The sequence below is a fragment of the Camelus ferus genome, chromosome 17 (assembly GCF_009834535.1).
Source record: "Camelus ferus isolate YT-003-E chromosome 17, BCGSAC_Cfer_1.0, whole genome shotgun sequence".
NCBI lineage: Eukaryota > Metazoa > Chordata > Mammalia > Artiodactyla > Camelidae > Camelus > Camelus ferus.
Genome location: NC_045712.1, coordinates 31,194,527 through 31,214,360, shown reverse-complemented (window position 1 = coordinate 31,214,360; position 19,834 = coordinate 31,194,527). Strand labels below are relative to the sequence as shown.

Sequence of the window (19,834 nt, the reverse complement as noted above, 5' to 3'; positions counted from 1 at the left end):
GTCCCGGAAATTCCGACTTCCCTCTCCATCTCCGTGCTCACCCTGACCCCGACCGTGGGGCAGGCAGCCACCCAGTGGTGGGCGTGGGGCTGCGGCCCCAAGGCTCTGCAGGGTTCACGTCTGGGATGGAAGGCTGGGCCGAGGGGCAGAGACCGGCTTTCCCCGCTGCACCCTCTGAACTCCCCGCAAAAACCCTGGGAGGCCCCCTGTGCTGCTGTCTGCAGCTGGTCCTAGGCGATGTGCTAGGCAGAAACAGACATGGACGCGTCCCACAGACCCTCCTGGACTGTCTGCCTTGGGTGCGCGTCAGGAGACGAGGCCCTGGCTCCCTGGGCTGCACGGGGCGTGGATCTAAACAGCAAGGGTACCTGGGCTTGGGGGTGGGACTGGCCCACCTCTTACGTCAAGGTGTGGGGTGGAGTGTCCCTGAGAAGCGGACCTGAGCTCTGAGACCAGAGAAGAGGAGACGAGGGCGGGGGGTGGGGGCAGGGCATGCCCAGGACCCCGCGGTGGCCTCTGCTGCTGGGACAAGGGCAAGGCCTGGCCCCTCGTCGCCTTCTTATTTGGCAGTAATGATCATCACAGTGACAGGCGTCACGGGAAGCTGTGAAAACAGCACAGGTGACACCAGGACGCCCACATCCACACGAGGCATGTCCCTGTCACGAGCAGTGTCCCGGTCACTGCAGTCAAGATGCAGACCTGCCCCTCCCCACCCAGCCTCACCCCAGAAGCCACACACCTGTTCTCCAGCTCCGTAATTGTGTCATTTCAGAAACGTTCAGTGAGCGGACGACGCTGCTTGCGTTTTCTGTGACGGTGGTGGGTGGGCTGCCGTCCTGGTCTTTTTGCTTGCTCCCCTCTTCCTGCGGGTCGCTGGGCCCCACCTTCCAGACCTGCGGGGGCTGTCTCGGCCTTTGCCTCTCCGCAGCCTGCGCGTCGGCGTGCGGTGGTCCGAGGCGGCCCCTCCGCTCGCCGAGCCTCCGGCGGCGGTGCGTCTGGGGGGGCGGCGTCCCTCCTGCTCCCCTCTGGGTGAGGGCTCCGCCGGCTACTCCTCCCAGCCGCCGTGCTGCTGCCACGGCCTCGCTCCTCCTTCGGTGAGGGCGCCGCGACTCCCCTCGCTCCCGGTTCCGTGGTTTTCCCGCAAGTTGCAGACCTCACGGTTGATGGCTTTCTTTGGTCTTAAAAACGCCATCCCACTGCCTTCCGGCCTCCACGTTCTCTGACAAGAAAGCCACGTCGCTCAGGCTGTTCTCCCTGGAAGGCAAGGAGCGTTCCTCTGCCGCTGCTTCCAAAGTGTCTTTGTCTCTGGTCTTTGGAAGTTCGAGGAGATGGCTGTTGGTGTGGGTTTCTTCGGGTTTATTCAATTTGGGGTTCATGCTCCTTGAATCTGTAGGTTTATGTCTTTTGCTACATTTGGGGACCTTTCAGCCCCACCTCTTTCCTCCTCTCCTCGGGGACGCCTTCGAGGACGCAAACGCCCCTACGGCTCCGGAGGCTGGGTGTCCCCAGCCTGCTCTCTGGGTCTCAGGTGGGTCATTTCTACTCCTCTGCTTCATGCTGACGGGGTCTCCTCTCTCCCCTGCTCCGCTGCAGAGATATCTTCTGCGCTTTTTATTCCGATTATAATTTTAAAAAGTTCTAAGACATCCGTGCGGTTCTCCTTCGCGCTTGGATTTCCTTGCCGAGACTGCCTGTTTTTCATTTGTCTCGAGCACGTTCATAGCCACTCATTGGACTGTCGTGTATGGTGGCTGCTTTCAAGTCCTTGCCAGGAGATTCCAGCATCGTGTCACCTGTGTTGGCCTCTGTTGATCATGTGCTCCCAGACACAGCTGCTTGCTCTGGCGGTGACCCTGGATGGGGTCCTGCACATTTGGGGGCTGTGGGCTGAGACCCCTGGCTGCATCTCAGCCTTCCGGTCGCAGCTGGCCGCCTCTGATCCCATGTGGGTGGGCAAACAGGGGGCCGTCCGTTACCTTTGGGTCGGGGCAGGCCCAGCCTCCTGCTTTAGTTCAGTGATTTTTAGAGAGTGAGAAGGCCCGGGCTGCTTCCTCATCCCCAGGGGTCGCATTCCTGGGGCTGTGGGGCGCAAGGGCCACTCGGCCCCATGGAGGAGGGAGAGGGTGGCCTTCCCCCAGGCCCCCGCCCTGCAGAGGGCTCTCGCTGGGAACATCGTCTATGACCGGACTTTGAGCCCCGGGGCGACAAGCACCCACTCTAGGCCTCCTAGGTGTGGGGTGTGCCGTGGGGGCTGGCTTTTCTCACTGCTGTATCCTGTCCCCTCAGCCCCCATCTGACTGCACGTCCACGTGCTCCTCGGGGCAGGTGCCGGCTCTCGGGTCCAGCCCGTCTCACTGTATACATCTGTCACCTACTTGGCCCTGCAGCCATCCGGGCTTGCAGCCCCATGACCAGGTGGCGCTGTGCCCTCCAGTGCCCCTGGGGAGTGTCTGTGGCGTCTGTGTTGCTACTGTGTCTTCTGTGCAGGGTAGTACTGACAGCGACTTGGCTGTGTCCCCAGGGTTGGGGACTCTGAGCCCAGGCAGGTCACTGCTGGCACAGAATAGGACAGGAAGTCCACGGAGGGCTCGCAGGTGGGGAGAGGGCTGCAGTCAGGGAGGCTTCCTGGAAGAGGGGGTAGGAGCTTGGGCCTTGAAAGATGAAAGGTGGTGGTGGGGCGCTCCTGGTCAAGCGTGGGGACAGGCCTCTGAGGCCTGAGGGTGTCTTTGGAGCAGAAACGCTGGGCAGCTGGGAGAGAAGGCAGGTGGTGGTGGTCCAGGTCCTCTGCCTTCCCTGCTTTAGGCCTTCTTGTTTTGGTAACTGTGCCTGGATTTTCTCTGGAGGACCCACTCCCCGAAGCCACCCCGCCCGGCTCTGGAGAGCTCCCTGTCCCAGACTGCCAACCCTCAGGTTCTGTCCCCTGGCCATGGCGACTGGTTCGAGGGGGCAACATAATCAGCCCACTTCATGGGGGTCCATTCAGGGAATTTTCCTGGGCTTGTGGGAAGGAAGCACCAGGAACTGCCCAGGCTGCCAGGCACAGAGGCCGGCGTGGGCGTGAACCCAGGTGGTTCTGGCAGTGTCCACAGGGGGGGGGAGAGGGGATGCCATGGCCACGCCCCGCTGCTGCTGACCTGACCACGGCCCTGGTAGCTTCAGCCCAGGTGAGTCCTGTCTCCTGCGACCACAGCGCCGGCCTGGGGAAGTAGGGGCAGGGAGGAGGCCACCCCCTGCAGAGGGTCTGCACCTGGACTGAGCCCCTCTCCTGCTTTGGACAATCAGACCAAAGGCTGAGTGCGGGGAGCCCCCTGTGTGTACCCCTCCATCAGCGTCACCTCACCTCTGGCCCCTGTGCAGGCCCCCCAAGCCCCTCTCCACCCAGCGGCCAGAGTGAGTTTCCCAGAATGCAACAGTGACTGTGCCCCTCCCTCTGTGTCCACAGCGGGTGTCTGTGGGCTGTGGCCCGCAGCACTGACCCCACGAGGCTGGCAAGGAGGAGCCACAGCGACCCATGGCACTGCACGCTGAGGCAGCCTGTGTGCACGTGTGTGTGCGCACACACCATGGGTGAGGGGCGGAGATGCTGTGTGTGAAGCAAGCCCCTGAAGGGTCTGCTGGGGAGGGTCCCACCATCTGTCCTCTGTCCTCTCTCAGGTCCCCCCAGCACAGGGTGGAGGGTTGATGCCCAAGGAGGCCTGCACACCCTCGGGGCCGAGGTGACGGGAGTCGGGGTCTTGGGGGCAGGAGTCAGGGCCACCCTCAGGGCTGGAGTGCCAGCCTTCTGTGCCCCCCGAGCTGTCTCCTTGCCCATCGTGGAGGAGTTCTGTCTTGGGGAGCAGAGAGGCACCCCAAGTCTACATCTGCACAAAGCCCCAAGTCACCAAAATGCAGAAGCAGCCTTGGACCAGCTCCAGAGGTGGGAACTGGAGGTTCCGAAAGACCCTCCTCCCCAGAACCCCCTTTTGGATCCATTTCTAGGTATTGTCCCCTGCCACCCTGCATGCCGTGTGCCCTCCTGAACTGCCTGGGCAATAGAATCGAAACCCAGACAGGAAACCCAGAAACCCAAGGAGGAGGAACTGGAGCCTGCTGACTCACTCACTTCCCCTCCGTGTGCGGAGCGCCTGAACAGCCCCTGTGGACCCAACTGTGCCCCCCACATGGTGCTGGGCGCGGGGCCCACAACACAGGCTTCCTCAGAGCAACAAACTGGTGCTGGGGGCCCCGCCCCGCATCCCTGCTGGTCACCTTCTTGATGCCTGGTTGCTCCTTCTATGCCCTGGACATGCATCTTCTGCCAAGGGTATGTGTGTTGCAAATGCCTTTTCCTAAATTCTGATTGAATCTCGATATTTCCTCTTTTGTAATTCTTAATGAACAAAAATAACCAATCTTAAGGTAGTCAAGTTGACCTATATTATTCATTTATTTTGACGTCCTGGTTGAAGAACCCCTTCCCTGGCCCCGGGGCCTAGAGACGCTCTGCTCCACTGCCTTCCAGCAGCCCCTCAGGCCCGGCCCACCTGGCACTGACAGTCCCGGCCCCGCGTGGTGCGGAGCGGTACCTAGTCAGACTTAGGGAGGGGACCAGGGGTGATGTGCGCGGGAGTCGGGGATGGGGTGGGGTGAAGGGAAGTAACGTAACCTGGAGTAAGTCTTCGGAGAGAATCCACGGGGCAGGGGGCTGCAGGGCCCAGGGGAGGGAAGGGCGTCCCAGAGGACACCAGGGATCCTGGTTGGGCGGCTGTGGGACGTGAGGGTGCCAGGTTGGCCCAGAGCCCAGCAGTCCTCCTGAGCTTCCCCGGACAGCTGAGGACGAGGGCTGGACCTCAAAGCGCACCGCTGGCTCTGGGGGAATGTTGAGCAGAGTGAGAAGGGCCTCGAGCAGTGTCTGCCTCAGTGGCCCCGCAAAGGACAGATGGGGACAGGCCTGGGGCCAACGCAGAGAGCAGAACAGGCATTTTCTCAGGCCACTGTGGTGGTCACATTCGTGCCTCCTCACTGCAGCTCTGCGGGGTCTCCTACGTCCTTTTCTCAGATGAGGAAAGTGAGACTGAGAGTGTGTGGGACTTGCTCACTAACCAGCCACGCCAGGAGCTGCACCCAGGTGTGTGTGTGGCTTAGAAATCCAAGAGCAGGCCAGGACCTGAGGCTGGCTGTGTGTGCCTGCACAAGCGCCTGTGTGTGCACGTGCTTGTGTGTGGCAGGACCACAGGCTGTGGGGCCCGGCCGCCAGGGCTAGCCTTCCGGCCCAGCCGCTGACCAGCTGGGGAGCGTGGGAGAGTCGTGTCACCTCTCTTGCCTCAGTTTACCCGTCTGCAGAGCCCCGTGTAGAGGCAGCACCAGATTAGTGCTGGTTAAGTAAATAAGAGTTTTGAAAAAGATGCTTGTCTTCATCCCAGGACATGAATATTAAAGCCACAATGAAGATCCGTGCTCCCCAGCAGAGAGGCAAAGACTCAAGAGGGAGGGCACTAGGTGCGGGTGAGGGTGGGGGCTGTGGGGACCCTCCCACAGGACCGCCGGAGTGCAAATGGGGCAGCCACTTGGGGAGACCGCTTGGCGTATCCTCCACCAGAGCTACACACCCCTCTCCAGTGACCCTGCTGTCCACCTCTGGGTCTGCCGCCGCCACGAGCCTGCACCAGATGTCCATTCAGCTCCTTGCGCGGCCCCAAAGGGGAAGGCGTCAGTCAGCATCAGGGGGTCAGACCGCCTTGGAGGGACACCGCAGAGCACCGCCAACGGCCGGCCTGCCTGTCAGCCACCTGGCCGGGCCCTCACCGCGCAGACCGTGTCCCCACGCCCCCAGACAAGCACAGGAGGCGACAAGCGCGAAGTCCCGGCAAGCCAGCCCCGCCGGACGCGCGGGGAGGTGGCCTGACCCACAGGAAATGGGGACCGATCAGCTCAGAAACCAGGACGAGACTGCGTGAGGCGGGGAGGGGCCGGGGTTCCCCGGGCCTGCGGGGTGACTGCAGGGCTCGCCGCAACCCCCGCGGTACTCGCTGGGGCCCAGCTGGTCCCGCGCACAGGCCCCGGGCCCTTCGGCTGTGTCCACGGCTCCTGCCGCCTCGCCTCCCCGCGCCCCACCTCGGGCGGCTCTCCCGGCGCCCGGGCCGCTGCGGGAGCGCAGCCACCTTGACCGCGTCCGGCCCTGCGGGCCCCGCGATCCCGCCCCGTGCGCCCCCCAGACCCGCCCCCGCCCTCCCCCAGGGCCTGCTCCCCGCCTGGTGCGCCCCTGCTCGGCCCCGTACGCCCCCAGAGGACCCTGGGCCGGGACGGCCGTCCTGGGCGGCGGCCGCGTCGGGGGCCGGTCTCCGGGGCAGCTCCAGGCGGCGGAGTCGCCCTTTGAAGCGCCCAGTGGGCCCGGGCGGGCGGCGGGGACCGAGCGCCCCCTGGAGGCCGCCGCCCGCCCCGCCCCGCCCGGCGCAGGCCCCGCCCCCGCGCAGGCCCCGCCCAGGCCCGGCCCGGCCGGACGGCGCATGCGCGCGGCGCTCCGCGGGCGGCGAGAGCGAGGCCGGTCCGCATCCGCGCGGCTGGCGCCCCATTCATGCTGGGCAGCGGCGGCGGCCACGCAGCGGAGCCCGGGCGCGGCGGCCTCGGCCTGGGCGGCCTGCGCGGCTTCGGCGGCCCCGCGGCGGGGCGGGGCGGGCAGCGGCGCGGGCGGCGGGCGGCGATGGCCGGCGGCGGGCGCGCCCCGGGGCAGCCTGTGAGTAGGGGCGCAACTTTCCCCGCGGCGGGGCGGGCGGGGGTCCGGCGGGGGTCCGGCGGGGGTCCGGGCGCCCGGCGGCCTTGGGCTGGGTCCGGGCGCGGGGCAGCGTCCTCGAGGTTGCGGCCCGGAGGCGGGCGGGGGGCGCGCGGGGGCTGCGGCTCGCGTATTCGCGTCCCCGCGTGTCCGCGCCCCCGCGTGTCCCTGCGGTTTCGGCCCGGTTCAGTCCTGTCCGGGCGCAGCCGCGGCGCCGAGCCCGCGCGTCCCCGCCCGGTCGGGATGGGACCCTGCCCTCCGCGCTCGCGGGGCCGCGCCGCCTCCTCCGGGCCGGGCGGGGAGAAAGTTGGTGGCGGCCCCGTCGGGAGGGCCCTGCGGCCGGGCCGGGTCGGCGGACCGCGCTGGACCTCTGGCGCCTGCAGGCCCGCGGGGCTGGAGTGGGCGCCGGTCGGCCCAGGCCCGCAGGCCCGCGCAGGCTGGGAGGGGCGGTGCGCCAGCCGCGCGCCCGGCCTCCTCGCCGCCCCGCGCGGGGCCTCTCCAGGGTCAGCCGCTTCCCGCGGCCGCTCCTAGGGCTACTGCGCGGCCCCGGGCCTGGTGGGCGGTGGGGCTGGCGGCGGCGGGGCGCGATCGAGTGGCCTCGGGGAGGGGAACGCGGCTCTGGGGACCCCCGCCCTCTCAGAGACACCAGTGGCAGCCCGGGAAGGGGGCGAGAGGGGCTCCGGTGGCTGCTTAGAGCCTGGAGCTGCCCTTGGCTCATCTGTGGGGTGCTGGGGCCACGCCCCTTGAAAGAAAGGGGTGTGTGTATTAGGGGACTTGGACCGAGCCTCTGCCCCTGAGCCTGTGATCCGGTGGTGCGGCCCTCCGCGCCTCTCCACCTCCTTCCAAGCTGAGGCCGGTTCTCTGGGTCTGCGCGGGGGTGGGGCTCAGCTTTGCTACTCTGGCCCTGGGGGAGGACGCCCCAGGTGCCCTGGCGCCCTGCTGGTTTGGGGTATGCGGGAGAGACCAGGTGCTTCGCCCAGACTCTGCCCCGTCCCGTGCTAGAGGCGGACGCAGAAACTGGTGATTCCGCTTCAGAGTCAGGCAGCAAGTCAGCCTGGGAGGGGGACCCGGAGGCCCCGGAAGGGCATTTCAGGCAGAGGAGACGGCTTTGCGGAGGTCTGGCCGCCCCGGTGTGGCCGAGGTGTATACTTGGAAGTGGGAGGCCCATGAGGGCTGTGGACAAAGCAGACAGCCCTTTGCTGGCCCCTGGTCCTGGCCTGTGTGTTTTAACCCCCTGGAGGGTCCCTGTCTGGAGCAGCTGGCTGGGAGAAGAGGGCTCCCGAGGGAAGGCCAGGTGCAAGCACTTGTTCTGAGAAGCAGGACTTCAGTGCCCCCAGATCCTGGTCCCGTGGGACTTGCCGGGAGGGGGAGCAGGCGCCCGGGGACCACCTCCCTGGGCCTCTGTTGGGGGAGGGGGTGTGACAGGGGCAGCTCTCTCTGCCCTGATTGCTGACAGGCACCACTGACCACTGGGCAGGATGGCCGTCTTCTCCACCCCCACGCCCGACCTGTCTCAGCTCTAGAAGGATCTGGGGCTGGGAGGGGGCAGGGGTTGGGGCTGTCCTGTGAAGAGGCCTCTGAGGGCCTTTGTTTCTCAGGCAAGAGGTGGTGGCAGCCGCCAGGCCCTAGAGAGGGAAGGGGTGGTTGCCTGTCCCTCTCCCCACGCTCCTCTGGACGGCTGAGCCCACCCTGTGCGGGAGTGGAGCCTCTGCCGGCCCGTCCGCCTGTGTGCTGGCCTCTGTCTCCCTGCTCACCTCCCGTCTGCTCCCCCACGCCAGGGCAGCTTCTCCTTCCCAGGCAGGCTCTGACTAGGCCAGCCCAGCCTGCTGCCACGCCAGACGCCGTGTTCACGCTCACGACCCCTCTGCGTGGTCCGGCGGGTTCCAGCCCGGGCCTTTGCTCATGTTGCGCCCCCCCCCCCCAGCATGTGTGCAGTCCTTCTAGAGCAGCTGGAAGGGCCTCCACGGACCACAGTGGCCGGTGCTGTGCCCCGCCGGCCAGTAGCACATTTCTGCTGGTGCTGCTCCCCCAGCCCAGCCTGGTCCTCCCCAGCGGCCGGCTTTGGAATGAATGCATTTCTCCTGGGCAGACCAGAGGCCTGTGGGAGTCCAGGTTTCAGCAGGAGTGCTCAGAACTTGGGTGACCTTGGGTCTGTCGGAGACCACGCTCCGTATCTCTCAGATAGGGGAAGTCACTCAAGTGTCTTCACCGGCCCTGGCGAGGCCTGGTCCTGAGGACCCAGCCACAGGCACGGGCCCCCGTCCTGGCTGCAGCCCTCTGCCCGGGCTGGCCCTCCTGGGCAGCTCTGTTGGGGCAGGCAGAGTGGGCCCAAGGCTGGGCTGGAGTCTGGGTGGTGCTTCTTCAGCTGGGTTCCTCCTGTTTAATATAAAAAGTGGGTCCCTTAATTGCATTAAGACATGTGTAATTATCCCGGAGGAGGGGAAGCCCGGCCCTTGGTAATTGCAGGCCTGCTTTGAACTGATAAACGGTGAGCGATTCATGTTTTCTCTGCGTTCACAGGCACGCAGCCCAGGCCCTGCTGCCCCCGCGAGGAGCCTGTTCTCCGGCTCCTGCGCCGGGGCAGGGGCTGGGGACTCCTCTCCTGGCTGCCTGGGGCGTCCCTGGTGGCTGGAGTTCTTGGGGATGCCTGGGTGGAGACCCTCGGGGAAGGCAGCCGTCGGCCTGCTGGGAGCTCAGCCTGGCTCCCTTACTGTGGGCTCCTGGCCAAAATCCCCGCGTCCGGAGCCTCGGTCCCCCCCCCAGCCCCTGCAGAGATTTGGGCTTTCAGCCGGCAGAGGGTGTGTGGGGAATGAGGACGGGGTGCAGGAGTGGGTGCAGCTCTGCCGGGACCCCACCATTCATCCATTCATTCATTCATTCACTGATGAGTGTAAGCTCCCGGGCTGCCTCTGGGCCTTGGTGGGAGACCACAGAGCCAGGCTCTGCACTCGTGGACCTGCCATTCTGGCGTGGGGAGCGTCTGGGACCAACGTGTGACAAGACTGTTAGCACGTGGCACGCTGCAGATCAAGGAGTGACGGCCTGAGAGGGGCAGCTGTGCCTTCAGCCGGCGGGTCCGGGGAGACAGCTGAGGCACAGGGCTGTGGGCAGGGAGGGAAGAGCATCCCGCGGAGGGGCCAGCCAGCCCAGGGCCCGGGGAGGCCGGGGAGCCCTGAGCTGCTGGGACAGACGGCCCTACGGCCAGCTCCCAGCCTGGGCTTGGCAGGAGGCACCTACACGTTCAACATCAGCTTACCCGCCTGTAAAACGTGGGGTTTGTCTGGGGCAGAGTGAGTGCAGCCCCGCCAGTGCCCACCCACAGTGGGGGCTCAGGGCTGTTGTGGTCAGCTCCGTCCAAGAGTTGGGTGAGGCCACGGCTTATCTGGGAACGTGATCAGCAGAGCCATGGCAGGACCCCTGCTGGCTCTGAGAGGGCACCCCTGACCTTCCAGCCTTCATCTTGGGGAGAGGACCTGTCATCATCTCCGATCGAGGCTGGGAAAGAGGACTGACCCCGGCAGGGCCGCGAGGCTGTGGTGAAGCAAGGTCTACGTTTAACCCGGCCCTGCTGCCGACTTGTGGGCAGTGGGGAGATGAGACTTTCGAGAGGAAATGGGGCCACCCAGGATGTGGGGGCAGCAGTTTGCTGGGGGTAGGGGTGGGAGGTGGGAGGTACCCATAGCAGGGCTCCTGGGTCAGTCCTCAGAGTCCTCCCAGGCTGCGCTCGGGTCAGCCAGCGAGTGGCCCAGCCTGCCTTCTACCAGTGCTGAGAACAGCTGCCCGAGTGTCCTCGTCTGCTGTGGGGCGGTACCCATCAGTAGGGCTGCCTGGGGCCTCGGGCAGAGGGGTTGTCACCCACCCTGGGAGTTTGGGGCTGGGGAGTCTGAGTCAGAAGGTGATAGTCTCCAGGTTTGGGTGTTCACAGGGCACCCCATCTAGACCGTGAGCCCTTGTCACCCATCTCATTCTGGGTCCCTCTCTCTCCTCCCCGGCTGGGGCGGCCCAGGCAGCGATGGCGTGTGTGTCGCTGGGCTGGTGTCCTGTGCTGCCTGCCGTGGTCATGGGCTTGATCTGGCTGCCTGCAGGGCTGCGGGCCAGGGAGGTGCCCTCTCCGTACCTCCAGCGTCTCCTGGATGCTTAGGTCACTGCCGGAGGCAGAACGTCCCAGCAGAGGATGGGCACCCAGAGCACGTGCGTGTGCGCCTGTGGGCGCATCTGTGTCCTCCGAGGATGAGGGCCATGCCGTTCACCACCCTCTCCCGCCTATTCTTCCGCAGGGCTGAGGCTCCCCGCCCCGTGATGCACGTCCCTGCAGGACCTGAGAGCCTGGGCCTCAGGCCCCAGCCCACCATGCCACTGCCACGTCTGAGCCCGCCAGCGCCGCCGCTCCTGCTGCTCCTGCTGCTCCTGCTGCTCCTGCTGCTGGGGGGCGCTCCTGGGGCGGGCGGGGGTCCGCAGCCCGCCTTCCGCACCTTCACAGCCAACGACTGGGCCCTCACTCATCTGGTGGTCCACGAGCAGACGGGCGAGGTATATGTGGGCGCCGTGAACCGCATCTATAAGCTGTCGGGGAACCTGACGCTGCTGCGGGCGCACGTGACAGGCCCCGTGGAGGACAACGAGAAGTGCTACCCACCGCCCAGCGTGCAGTCCTGCCCGCACGGCCTGGGCAGCACCGACAACGTCAACAAGCTGCTGCTGCTGGACCAGGCTGCCAACCGCCTGCTGGCCTGTGGCAGCGCCTCACAGGGCATCTGCCAGTTCCTGCGGCTGGATGACCTCTTCAAGCTGGGCGAGCCCCACCACCGCAAGGAGCACTACCTGTCGGGCGTGCGCGAGGCGGGCAGCATGGCGGGGGTGCTGATCGCCGGGCCCCCTGGCCAAGCACAGGCCAAGCTCTTCGTGGGCACGCCCATCGACGGCAAGTCGGAGTACTTCCCCACACTGTCCAGCCGTCGGCTCATGGCCAATGAAGAGGACGCCGACATGTTCGGCTTCGTGTACCAGGACGAGTTCGTGTCCTCGCAGCTCAAGATCCCCTCGGACACGCTGTCCAAGTTCCCAGCCTTCGACATCTACTACGTGTACAGCTTCCGCAGCGAGCACTTCGTCTACTACCTCACCTTGCAGCTGGACACGCAGCTGACCTCGCCCGACGCCGCCGGTGAGCACTTCTTCACGTCCAAGATCGTGCGGCTGTGCGTGGACGACCCCAAGTTCTACTCCTACGTCGAGTTCCCCATCGGCTGCGAGCAGGCGGGGGTGGAGTACCGCCTGGTGCAGGACGCCTACCTGAGCCGGCCCGGCCGCGCCCTGGCCCACCAGCTGGGCCTGGCCGAGGACGAGGACGTGCTGTTCACCGTGTTCGCCCAGGGCCAGAAGAACCGCGTGAAGCCGCCCCGGGAGTCTGTGCTGTGCCTGTTCACGCTCAGGGCCGTCAAGGAGAAGATCAAGGAGCGCATCCAGTCCTGCTACCGCGGGGAGGGCAAGCTCTCGCTGCCCTGGCTGCTCAACAAGGAGCTGGGCTGCATCAACTCGGTGAGTGAGCCGCCCGCCGTCTGCTCGCGTCGCCCGTCCCCCAGTCCCTGGCCCGTGGAGACACGTGACACGGCGCCGGCCCACACTGTGCGCCCTGGCCCCCTGCCAGGTGCCGTCTGCCAGGGTGGGTGCTGCACCGGGGCCTTTGACCACAGAGGCTGCTCGGAGGCCGTGTTTGTCCTCCTTCAGAGGATGGGCCGACGTGACTGTGTCCAGGGGTCCACCAACCCCTGTGGACGTTGGATGGAACACTGACCACGTGCCTGGCGCTGTTCTGGGCACTTGCTAGCCCTGTCTTGTCTCCATTTGACAGACAGGGTGGAGGAGAGGTCGGGTGTCCTGCCCAGGGTGCACGGCCAGGGAGCAGCGAGCGGGGCCCGACCGGGGTCAGGTGGGCACCGGAAACCGTCTCCTCAGAGTCTCACTGAGAGGCTCCGCCTGCCCTCCCGAGTGCCTGGCCAGGAGCAGAGGGTGGCAGTCCTGACCTAGGGGCAGCCCGAGATCACGGGGCTGGGCCTGCACTGCTGGCAGTTCTGTCTCCAGGCCCCTGTGGGGCCTCTGGGGGCCAGAGGCTTTCGGGGGAACCTCTCGCAGGCATCCCCAGGAATTAGGATCCCTGGTTCTCCAGGGAAGATCTCAGGCTCAGAGTGGGTCACAGGCTAGCTCAGGGTCAGGGGTCCAGGACCTCCGGAGCCAGGCCTGGTTCCTCTGCTCCTGCTGGTGGGGCTGCGCTGGTGGCCCCAGAATGCCCAGCCCTGCGCTGGCTTCAGTTTTCCTCTGTCCTGGGAGGGACGCTGGCTTGTCTTCCGAGCAGCATGGGGCGGCCCTTCTTTCTCACGTCTGCCACTGCGCGCGGCCGCCCCTGGACCAAGCCCTTGGGCGCACAAGTCCGGCGCCTCGTCCATCTCCGCCTTGGCCTCTGGAGAAAGGTCTCCACAGAGCAGGTTGAGAAACTGAGGCTGGGGCAGCGTTGCTGAGGTCACTGCACGCTCTGTACGCCTGGTGCCCGCGGCCGGCCCGCCCCCTCCCTGGCGTTGTCCCCACTGTTCCTTCTTCCTCTCGGCTGTCCGGCCAGCACCCTGGGTCCAGCCCAGACTCTGCCTCCCCTGCTGCTTCTGCATCCTCTGCCCCTGCAAAGCTCAGACCCAGGTTCCCCAGGGGAACCACCCAGAACCGGCGCCCTGCCCCCCAGGCCCTTCTCCGGAACCTCCGCTATCGATTGCTTCCTGTGCCCGCAGGCTTCTCTCCATAGGCCCTCCCCTCACCGTCTAGGTGTGACCCTGTCTCCGTCTTGATCAATGTCCCATGCTCCAGAGCCCCTGGCCACCTGCCCGTGTGGCCGTCACTGTGCAGCCGGCCGGCCCCTTCCTGCCTTACCCAGGCTGCCCCCTGGAGTGTGGGTATGAGAGCTGGGCTGTGCCCGGGCACCTGCACTTGGGCCTCGGGCAGCTTCCAGGCCTGTTTCCCTGCCTGCTAAATGGGTCCAGGAACCCCTGAACCTCCAGGTCTGTACCGGCTGCCCCGAGGCCATGGCCCCTGTGCGCGTCTGCAGACCCACGAGGACGCCCTGGGGCCCTCCACACCCATCAGCAGGCAGGCTGGGGCTGGCTGCCAGGCCCGCCTTGGGGAGAGGGGGCCTCACCCTCCCGCGCCCACAGCCCCTGCAGATCGACGATGACTTCTGCGGGCAGGACTTCAACCAGCCGCTGGGCGGCACGGTCACCATCGAGGGGACGCCGCTGTTCGTGGACAAGGATGACGGCCTGACCGCTGTGGCCGCCTACGACTACCGGGGCCGCACCGTGGTGTTCGTAGGCACACGCAGCGGCCACATCCGCAAGGTCAGCCCCGGGGGCGGGGCGGGGTGGGGGCAGAACCGGGGGCACGGCAGCTTCGCTCTCTGTCCGCTCAGCGCATGAGCAGGTGGGGTTGCCCCAGAGCCTGTCCAGGCGCTGCCAGAGCCTCGTGGGGCCAGGACCTGCGTGGCCCAGTCCCTGCACCCCAAGAATGGCTTTCGTGTCTGGCACATGTTAAGGCTGGGCGTCGGGGCTCTGAGGGCGGGTCGGGCCTGGTGAGGGGCCCTCTGCCCCCTGGGGCCCAGAGCTGCTGGCCCTGCTCTCTGAGGGCGCACGGTGACCTTGGGGGAAGGCTGGGTGGCAGGAACAGAGCAAGCCTGCGCGGCCCCCTCCCCTCTGGGATCCAGTGTCTGCTGAGACAGCACTCTGCCCTGGCGGGAGGCCCTTGCCAGGCTCGGCGACAGCAAGGCTAAGGGCAGGGCAAGGGTGGCGCCCCTGCCCCCACCGCCACTGGTTGGTGTGGGAGCAGCGCGGTGGCTGCAGAGTGAGGGGCAGCTTCTGGGCCCCTCTGTGGGCTCCTCGGGGTTGGGGGGCAGGGCCTCTTCAGGTGGCTCCAGGCTGCCTCCTCCAGCAGCAGGTGTTGGGCTGAGGTGGGCAGGGAGGCTCCCTGGGGAGGCAGCCACCTGTGGGTCAGGCCAGTCCCACTAGGTTGGTGGGGGCCAGCCAGGGCCTGCGGTGGAGGAAGACCCCTGGGCAGCAGTAGGGCTGGGGTGCCTGGGAGCCCCGAGAGTCAGTGCAGGGGCGGTGCCTGGAGGACGAAATGACAGCTGTCCCAAGCCCTGCTGCTGACACAGCTTTCCGCCTGGCCTGCGCCTGTGGGTGGGGCTGGGCCTGGGGCCAGCAAGGCCCTTGCCACCTCCCAGCCCTGGTGCCAGGGTGTGTGGGAGGGGGTCTCCCATCTCTGCCGTGTTGGCTACACTGGGAATCAGGTCTCACTGTGCTTTGACCCTGACCTCTGGGGAGGGACCTGCACCCCAGCCTCAGCTTCCCCTCCGTGAGTGGAGCCTGGAGTGTGGGCATGGGCTGCATGGGCGGGGGGTACCGGGGTCCCCTGGCTGGGTGCTGTGGGGTTTTGCTCACAGCGGCTGAGGTCCAGTGGGTGGTGGCAGGCCAGCCCCTGTGCCCTGAGAGCTGGTTCTCATGTGCCCCACCCTTCTGGCCACGGGGTCAGGTGCTCTCCTCTCCTGGGGGTGGCCCCCCACTGTGGCACAGGTCCCTCCACCCGTTGCCCCAGGAGGGCAAATGGGGCTGGGGGAGCAGAGGAGAGGAGCCTGGACCCCGTGGGTGCGTGTCAGTAGGTTGTGCCTGGCAGAGGCCTGCCTGAGGCGGCACAAGCCGCCTAGGTGGGTCTGTGGGAGAAGCTGCCTGAAAACATTCCCTCGGGGGCCCTTGACCCAGTCACCTGGCGGAGGCCAGACTCCTGAAGCTGGGAATGGCCCTTTTGATGGCTGGTGGGCTGGTGGCCAGGCACTGTCTTTGCCCACAGGCCACCCTGTGAGGCTTGGAGAATGCGTTTGTCCAGCCCTGCCCACCCCCAGGCCTCTTGGCCTCTTCCCGGCCCCAGTCCCTTGGGGGGGAGACTAAGGCCGAGCGGGGACCATGGAGGTGGCCCCGGCTGGAGGTCCCTTCTCTGCCCCTCCCCGGCGTCTACACCCAGTGCCCTGTCCACCCAGGCACACCGGGCAGGGCACCATGCGCCGCGCTTGAGTGGACCGTCCCCTTTTTGGGGGGTGGGGTCAGCTGTGCCCAGGGGCTGCTGGCTGTCATTTGGGGGATCAGAACAGCTGGTTTAGAGGCCCTCCCACAAGGCGCACCCCCCTCACCCCCCAGACCTCCCCCTGCACCCCTTCCACCCTTGTCCGCCTCCCACATGGAGGGCCATGGGGTTGTTCGCGTCCCGCGGCGAGTCGCTCGCTCCCAGTCTTGCTGGAACAGCTGAGCCCCGCCGTGGCCTCAGCTTTAGCTGCAGGTGGAGACCTAGAGCCGGGCGGGAGCCAGAGGAAGGGGTGTCCCCTCTCCTGCCCCTCTGTCCACAGCCCCCTCCATCTCCCGGGGGTCCCCACGCTGGATCTCCGGCCGTGACGCCCGGTGATGGGCGCTGCTCCCTGCTGGAGTGCCTCTCCTCAGCCAGGGCCTGCCTGCGGCAACAGACCCCCGCCCCTCCCTGTCCCTCCCGTGCCGTCCTGGCCCTGACCCAGCCTGGGGTGGGGGCTGTGGGCCAGGGGCTGGGGCCGGACAGGGAGGGCTGCAGCTCCGACCCTGCCTGCTGGCCGCCCAGCCGCTGCTCCGAAGGCCCTCAGGCTCCCTCTCCGGAGTTTCAGTCTCAGGCCTTCCTGCCTTCCAGGCCGGCTCAGCACCCCACCCCCCCCACCCCCCGCCGTGAGCCGTGGGTACCACCTCCCTGCCTCCGGCCCTCTGTCTTCCTGGCATGTGGGGTCCGGCGCCTGGGGACTCCCACCCACCTTTGACCCGAGGTTAGGCCTGCTGTGCTGACAGGCCCTCCCCATGCCTGGTCCTTCCTGGGCTTTAAAAAGCAACCGGGGAGCCCTCGGGACGCGGCTGGCTCCCAGCCACCTCCAAACAGTGTTGTGTAAAGTTGCAGTCGATCAGTTCAAGAGCTGCCAGCTCGAGCTGCTGAGGGCTGGCGGGGGTGCCCCTGACTCCCAGAGGCCCTGCCTGCCACCTGCCCCCCTGACCCAACAGAGGCAGGCGCTCTCCTGGGCTGACCCCCTGGGAGCCCCAGCCCTGCATGTGCCTCCTGCACTGCCCCCGCCCTGTTGCCTCCAGGGACCCCCAGGCCCCGGTGTGAGTCCCAGGGCCAGCCCAGGTGCCTGCGGCGGGTCGGGGGACGACAGGCCCTGGACTCCTGCCTGTGGGTGCGCCCCTGCCCTCCGCCGCCCGCGGCCTTCTCAGAGCCGAGCTGGGGAATCCCTGCCCCGTGGGTTTGCTGAGAGGCCCTGGCCGTTCCCCGCTGCAGGGCGGGGGCTGCCCCAAGGGACACAGCTGCCCTGTCGAGCGCAGTCCTGCCACTCAGTGGCCTTGCCAGGCAGGAGCACCACCCCGTCTGCCTGTGCAGCCGGTTTTTCAAGAGAATCTGGAAAGCCGTATTTTGTGTGAGGTCTCCTGGTTGTTAACTGTTGGCTACAAATCTACATCTTAAGCCTCGTGGGCCAGCCCAAGCATGCCATGGGCCACCAGGTGGTGGCCGGGGGCCTGGGCTGTGTCATCATGGGCCCTTGGGGGGCTCGGGGCGGGGCCCACCAGCGGGTGGACACTCCTGCCTATACGGCAGTCCCAGGCTGTGGCTGTGGTGCTGTCCCCTGGTGGGCCTGGGCTGGCCTGTCCACCGTCCCCTCAGGCACAGTGCTTTGTGTCGGTGCTGAGCGCCTGCTGTGTGCAGCTCTGGGCCTGGACTGCCGGGGACAGGAGCACCTCTTACCTTCCAGGGGCCTCTGTCTCTGGAAGCTTCCAGTGGAAGATGGCACCCCCGCTCTCACTCCAGGACTCTGAAACTCAGAGATCCTGAGAGTCTAGTGGCCTGGGTTGGGTCCCAGCCTCAGGGTGTTGGTGCAGCCTCTCCTCAGGATCCCCACTCAGGGCCTCCCTACCCAAGGCCGACCACCTGCTTGGTGCATCCCGTGGGGGTCCCTGCACCCCAAGCCCAGGTCTGTGCAGGAGGTGAGCGGGGGAGGACCTGTGGGGCTTGGGGTGCTGACCTCACAAGAGATGCTGGCGGGACTGGGCTGGGCCCCGTGGGCTCCTGCATATCTGGGTGAAGTGCTGGTTTCGAGTGACTTGCCCTCTGGCGCCTGCGGAGCTTCCTGGGGGCAGCCTGCACATGGCGCCAAGTCGTGAGCCCTCAGCACATGCACGTGGCCTCCAGGGGCAGGCGGGGTTGGGGCAGGGTGGTCCCCGGCATCCTGTGTGTGGCTGGTCTGTGACCAGCAGGCACACTAAAGTGTGACGCACCCATGGGAAGGTGTGTGGCCTGGAAAGTGTCCCACGAGAGCACAGCAGACACCTGTCCCCTCGAAGCCCCCTCCTGGTCACTGCCCTTCCCAGGGGTCACTTCACTGACTGACTGTCCATCCCTGAGGGCTGGCTTGTGGCAGGAGCCACATGGCACGTTTTCCGTCTTTGGCCAGCGCCCTGTGGGACTTAAAACCTCTGCCCTGCGGGCAACTGCAGGTGGTCACTCCTGTGCGTGGGGGCATCCTCTGCTCACATGGCTGCACGGTGTCCCCTCTTTCTGGGCTGATGTGATGTTTCTATGTTGCCATTTCCAGGACCAGGGGGCGCGGGCAGCAGCCGACGGGGTGGTCCGTCAGCGGTTGCCCACGGCCCTGCTCGTGGCTGATGGCTGGGTCCCCGCGGTGCTCTCCTCCCTGGGAGCTGTTGGTGGGAGTGGAGGGTCCCAGCTGCCTGCTTCCTGGGTGTGTCGGCTGCTGTGCTGTGGGGCCCTTGGCTGCACTGCCCTGCCCACCAAAGGCAGTGGTCCCCAGAACCTGTGAGTGGCATTGCCTCGTGCCCTGCAATGTGTCTGTGTTCTGGGGGTCAGGATGTGGTCCTTCTGGTTCTGTTGGGTGTGGCTGGCAGTGGCAGGCTGAATCAGAAGGGCATAGGGACCTCTCAGTCACCATGGGGGTCTGTCTAGAGGCGACCAGCCCCTTGTCCCAGAGCCAGTGCTGCAGGAGAGCTCATGCGACAGTGGCCAGTGGCGTTGCCCACGGTGAGCCTGGGGTCTGGCCAGTCGGGCTCAGCCCCTGTGGGCACCCGGGCTCTTGGGTAAGAATGATGCTCTCGGGTGCAGGGGGTCTTGGCCTTCCTGTACCCAGCCCCCGGTGCACCCAGGCTCATGGGACCCAAGTTTTCCACCCACAGTGGCAGGGCATCTCCCCCTCCAGGACCCGTCGCCATGGGGGTTGGGGTGCGCATCACTGGACAGTGCAGGAGATGGTCACAGAGGCTAGAAGAGGCCAGGGGTCTGGAGAGTCTGCCGGAAGGGCGTTCTGGGTGGAGGGAACAGTAGGGTCCAAGCTCAGAGGTGCTTGTGCGCTGCCAGGAAGGGAGCAGTGCCAGAGGGGTCGGGGCTTATCCTGCCCGGTGCTCAGCAAGGGCTGCGGAGCCTGGCTGGGGGCAGAGAGCTGAACGGCAGTGGAAGCTTCGAGAAGCACAGAGCGCTGCATCATCTCCTCATGCCGAGACCCCACTCAGGGTAGAGTGGGTGATGGGCCTTGGGTTTGAGGTAGGGACACGTGGCCAGGTGGTCACTGCTGCCAGCCACAGCGGGCGGCCTGCTGGGCTCGGCATGCTTACACCTCAGGCCGTAGTGGCAGCCTGGCCACGTCTCTGGCGTGTGATGGAGGCTGTGTGAACTTGGCTGCCTCTCGGCCCAGCTTTGTGCAGCCTCTGTGGCAGTGGTGCAGGTTCCCTGGGACCACTGTAACCTCCTCCACACCTTGGGGGCCTTGCCTCCCCACCTTCAGAAACTGTGAGCCTCTTAATTCTCATGGCCCTGTGAGTTGGTTTCTGTCAGCAGACAAGGAAACTGAGGGTCAGGGAGGACCACTGCTTGTGTTGGCTGGTCCCTGCTTTCCCTTGAGGATTGCGGGTAGGAAAGATGAGATTCCTGGGATCCCCTACCTGACAGGTGTGTCTGGCCCAATTAGAACTATCAGGCCTCCTGCAA

The 19,834-nt window shown here is 66.4% G+C and overlaps 1 protein-coding gene across 1 annotated transcript in view; it reads left to right on the top strand.

Annotated features, from left to right (window-relative positions):
• The first annotated feature begins 6,529 nt into the window (after positions 1-6,529).
• Positions 6,530-19,834, top strand: part of PLXNA1 (plexin A1) — a 44,646-nt gene continuing 31,341 nt past the window's right edge. The window contains exons 1-3 of the mRNA XM_032458809.1: positions 6,530-6,715; positions 11,029-12,289; positions 13,948-14,130. Coding sequence (XP_032314700.1) covers positions 11,051-12,289; positions 13,948-14,130 — 1,422 coding nt within the window. The 5' untranslated portion in view covers positions 6,530-6,715; positions 11,029-11,050. The remainder of the gene's footprint in view (positions 6,716-11,028; positions 12,290-13,947; positions 14,131-19,834) is intronic.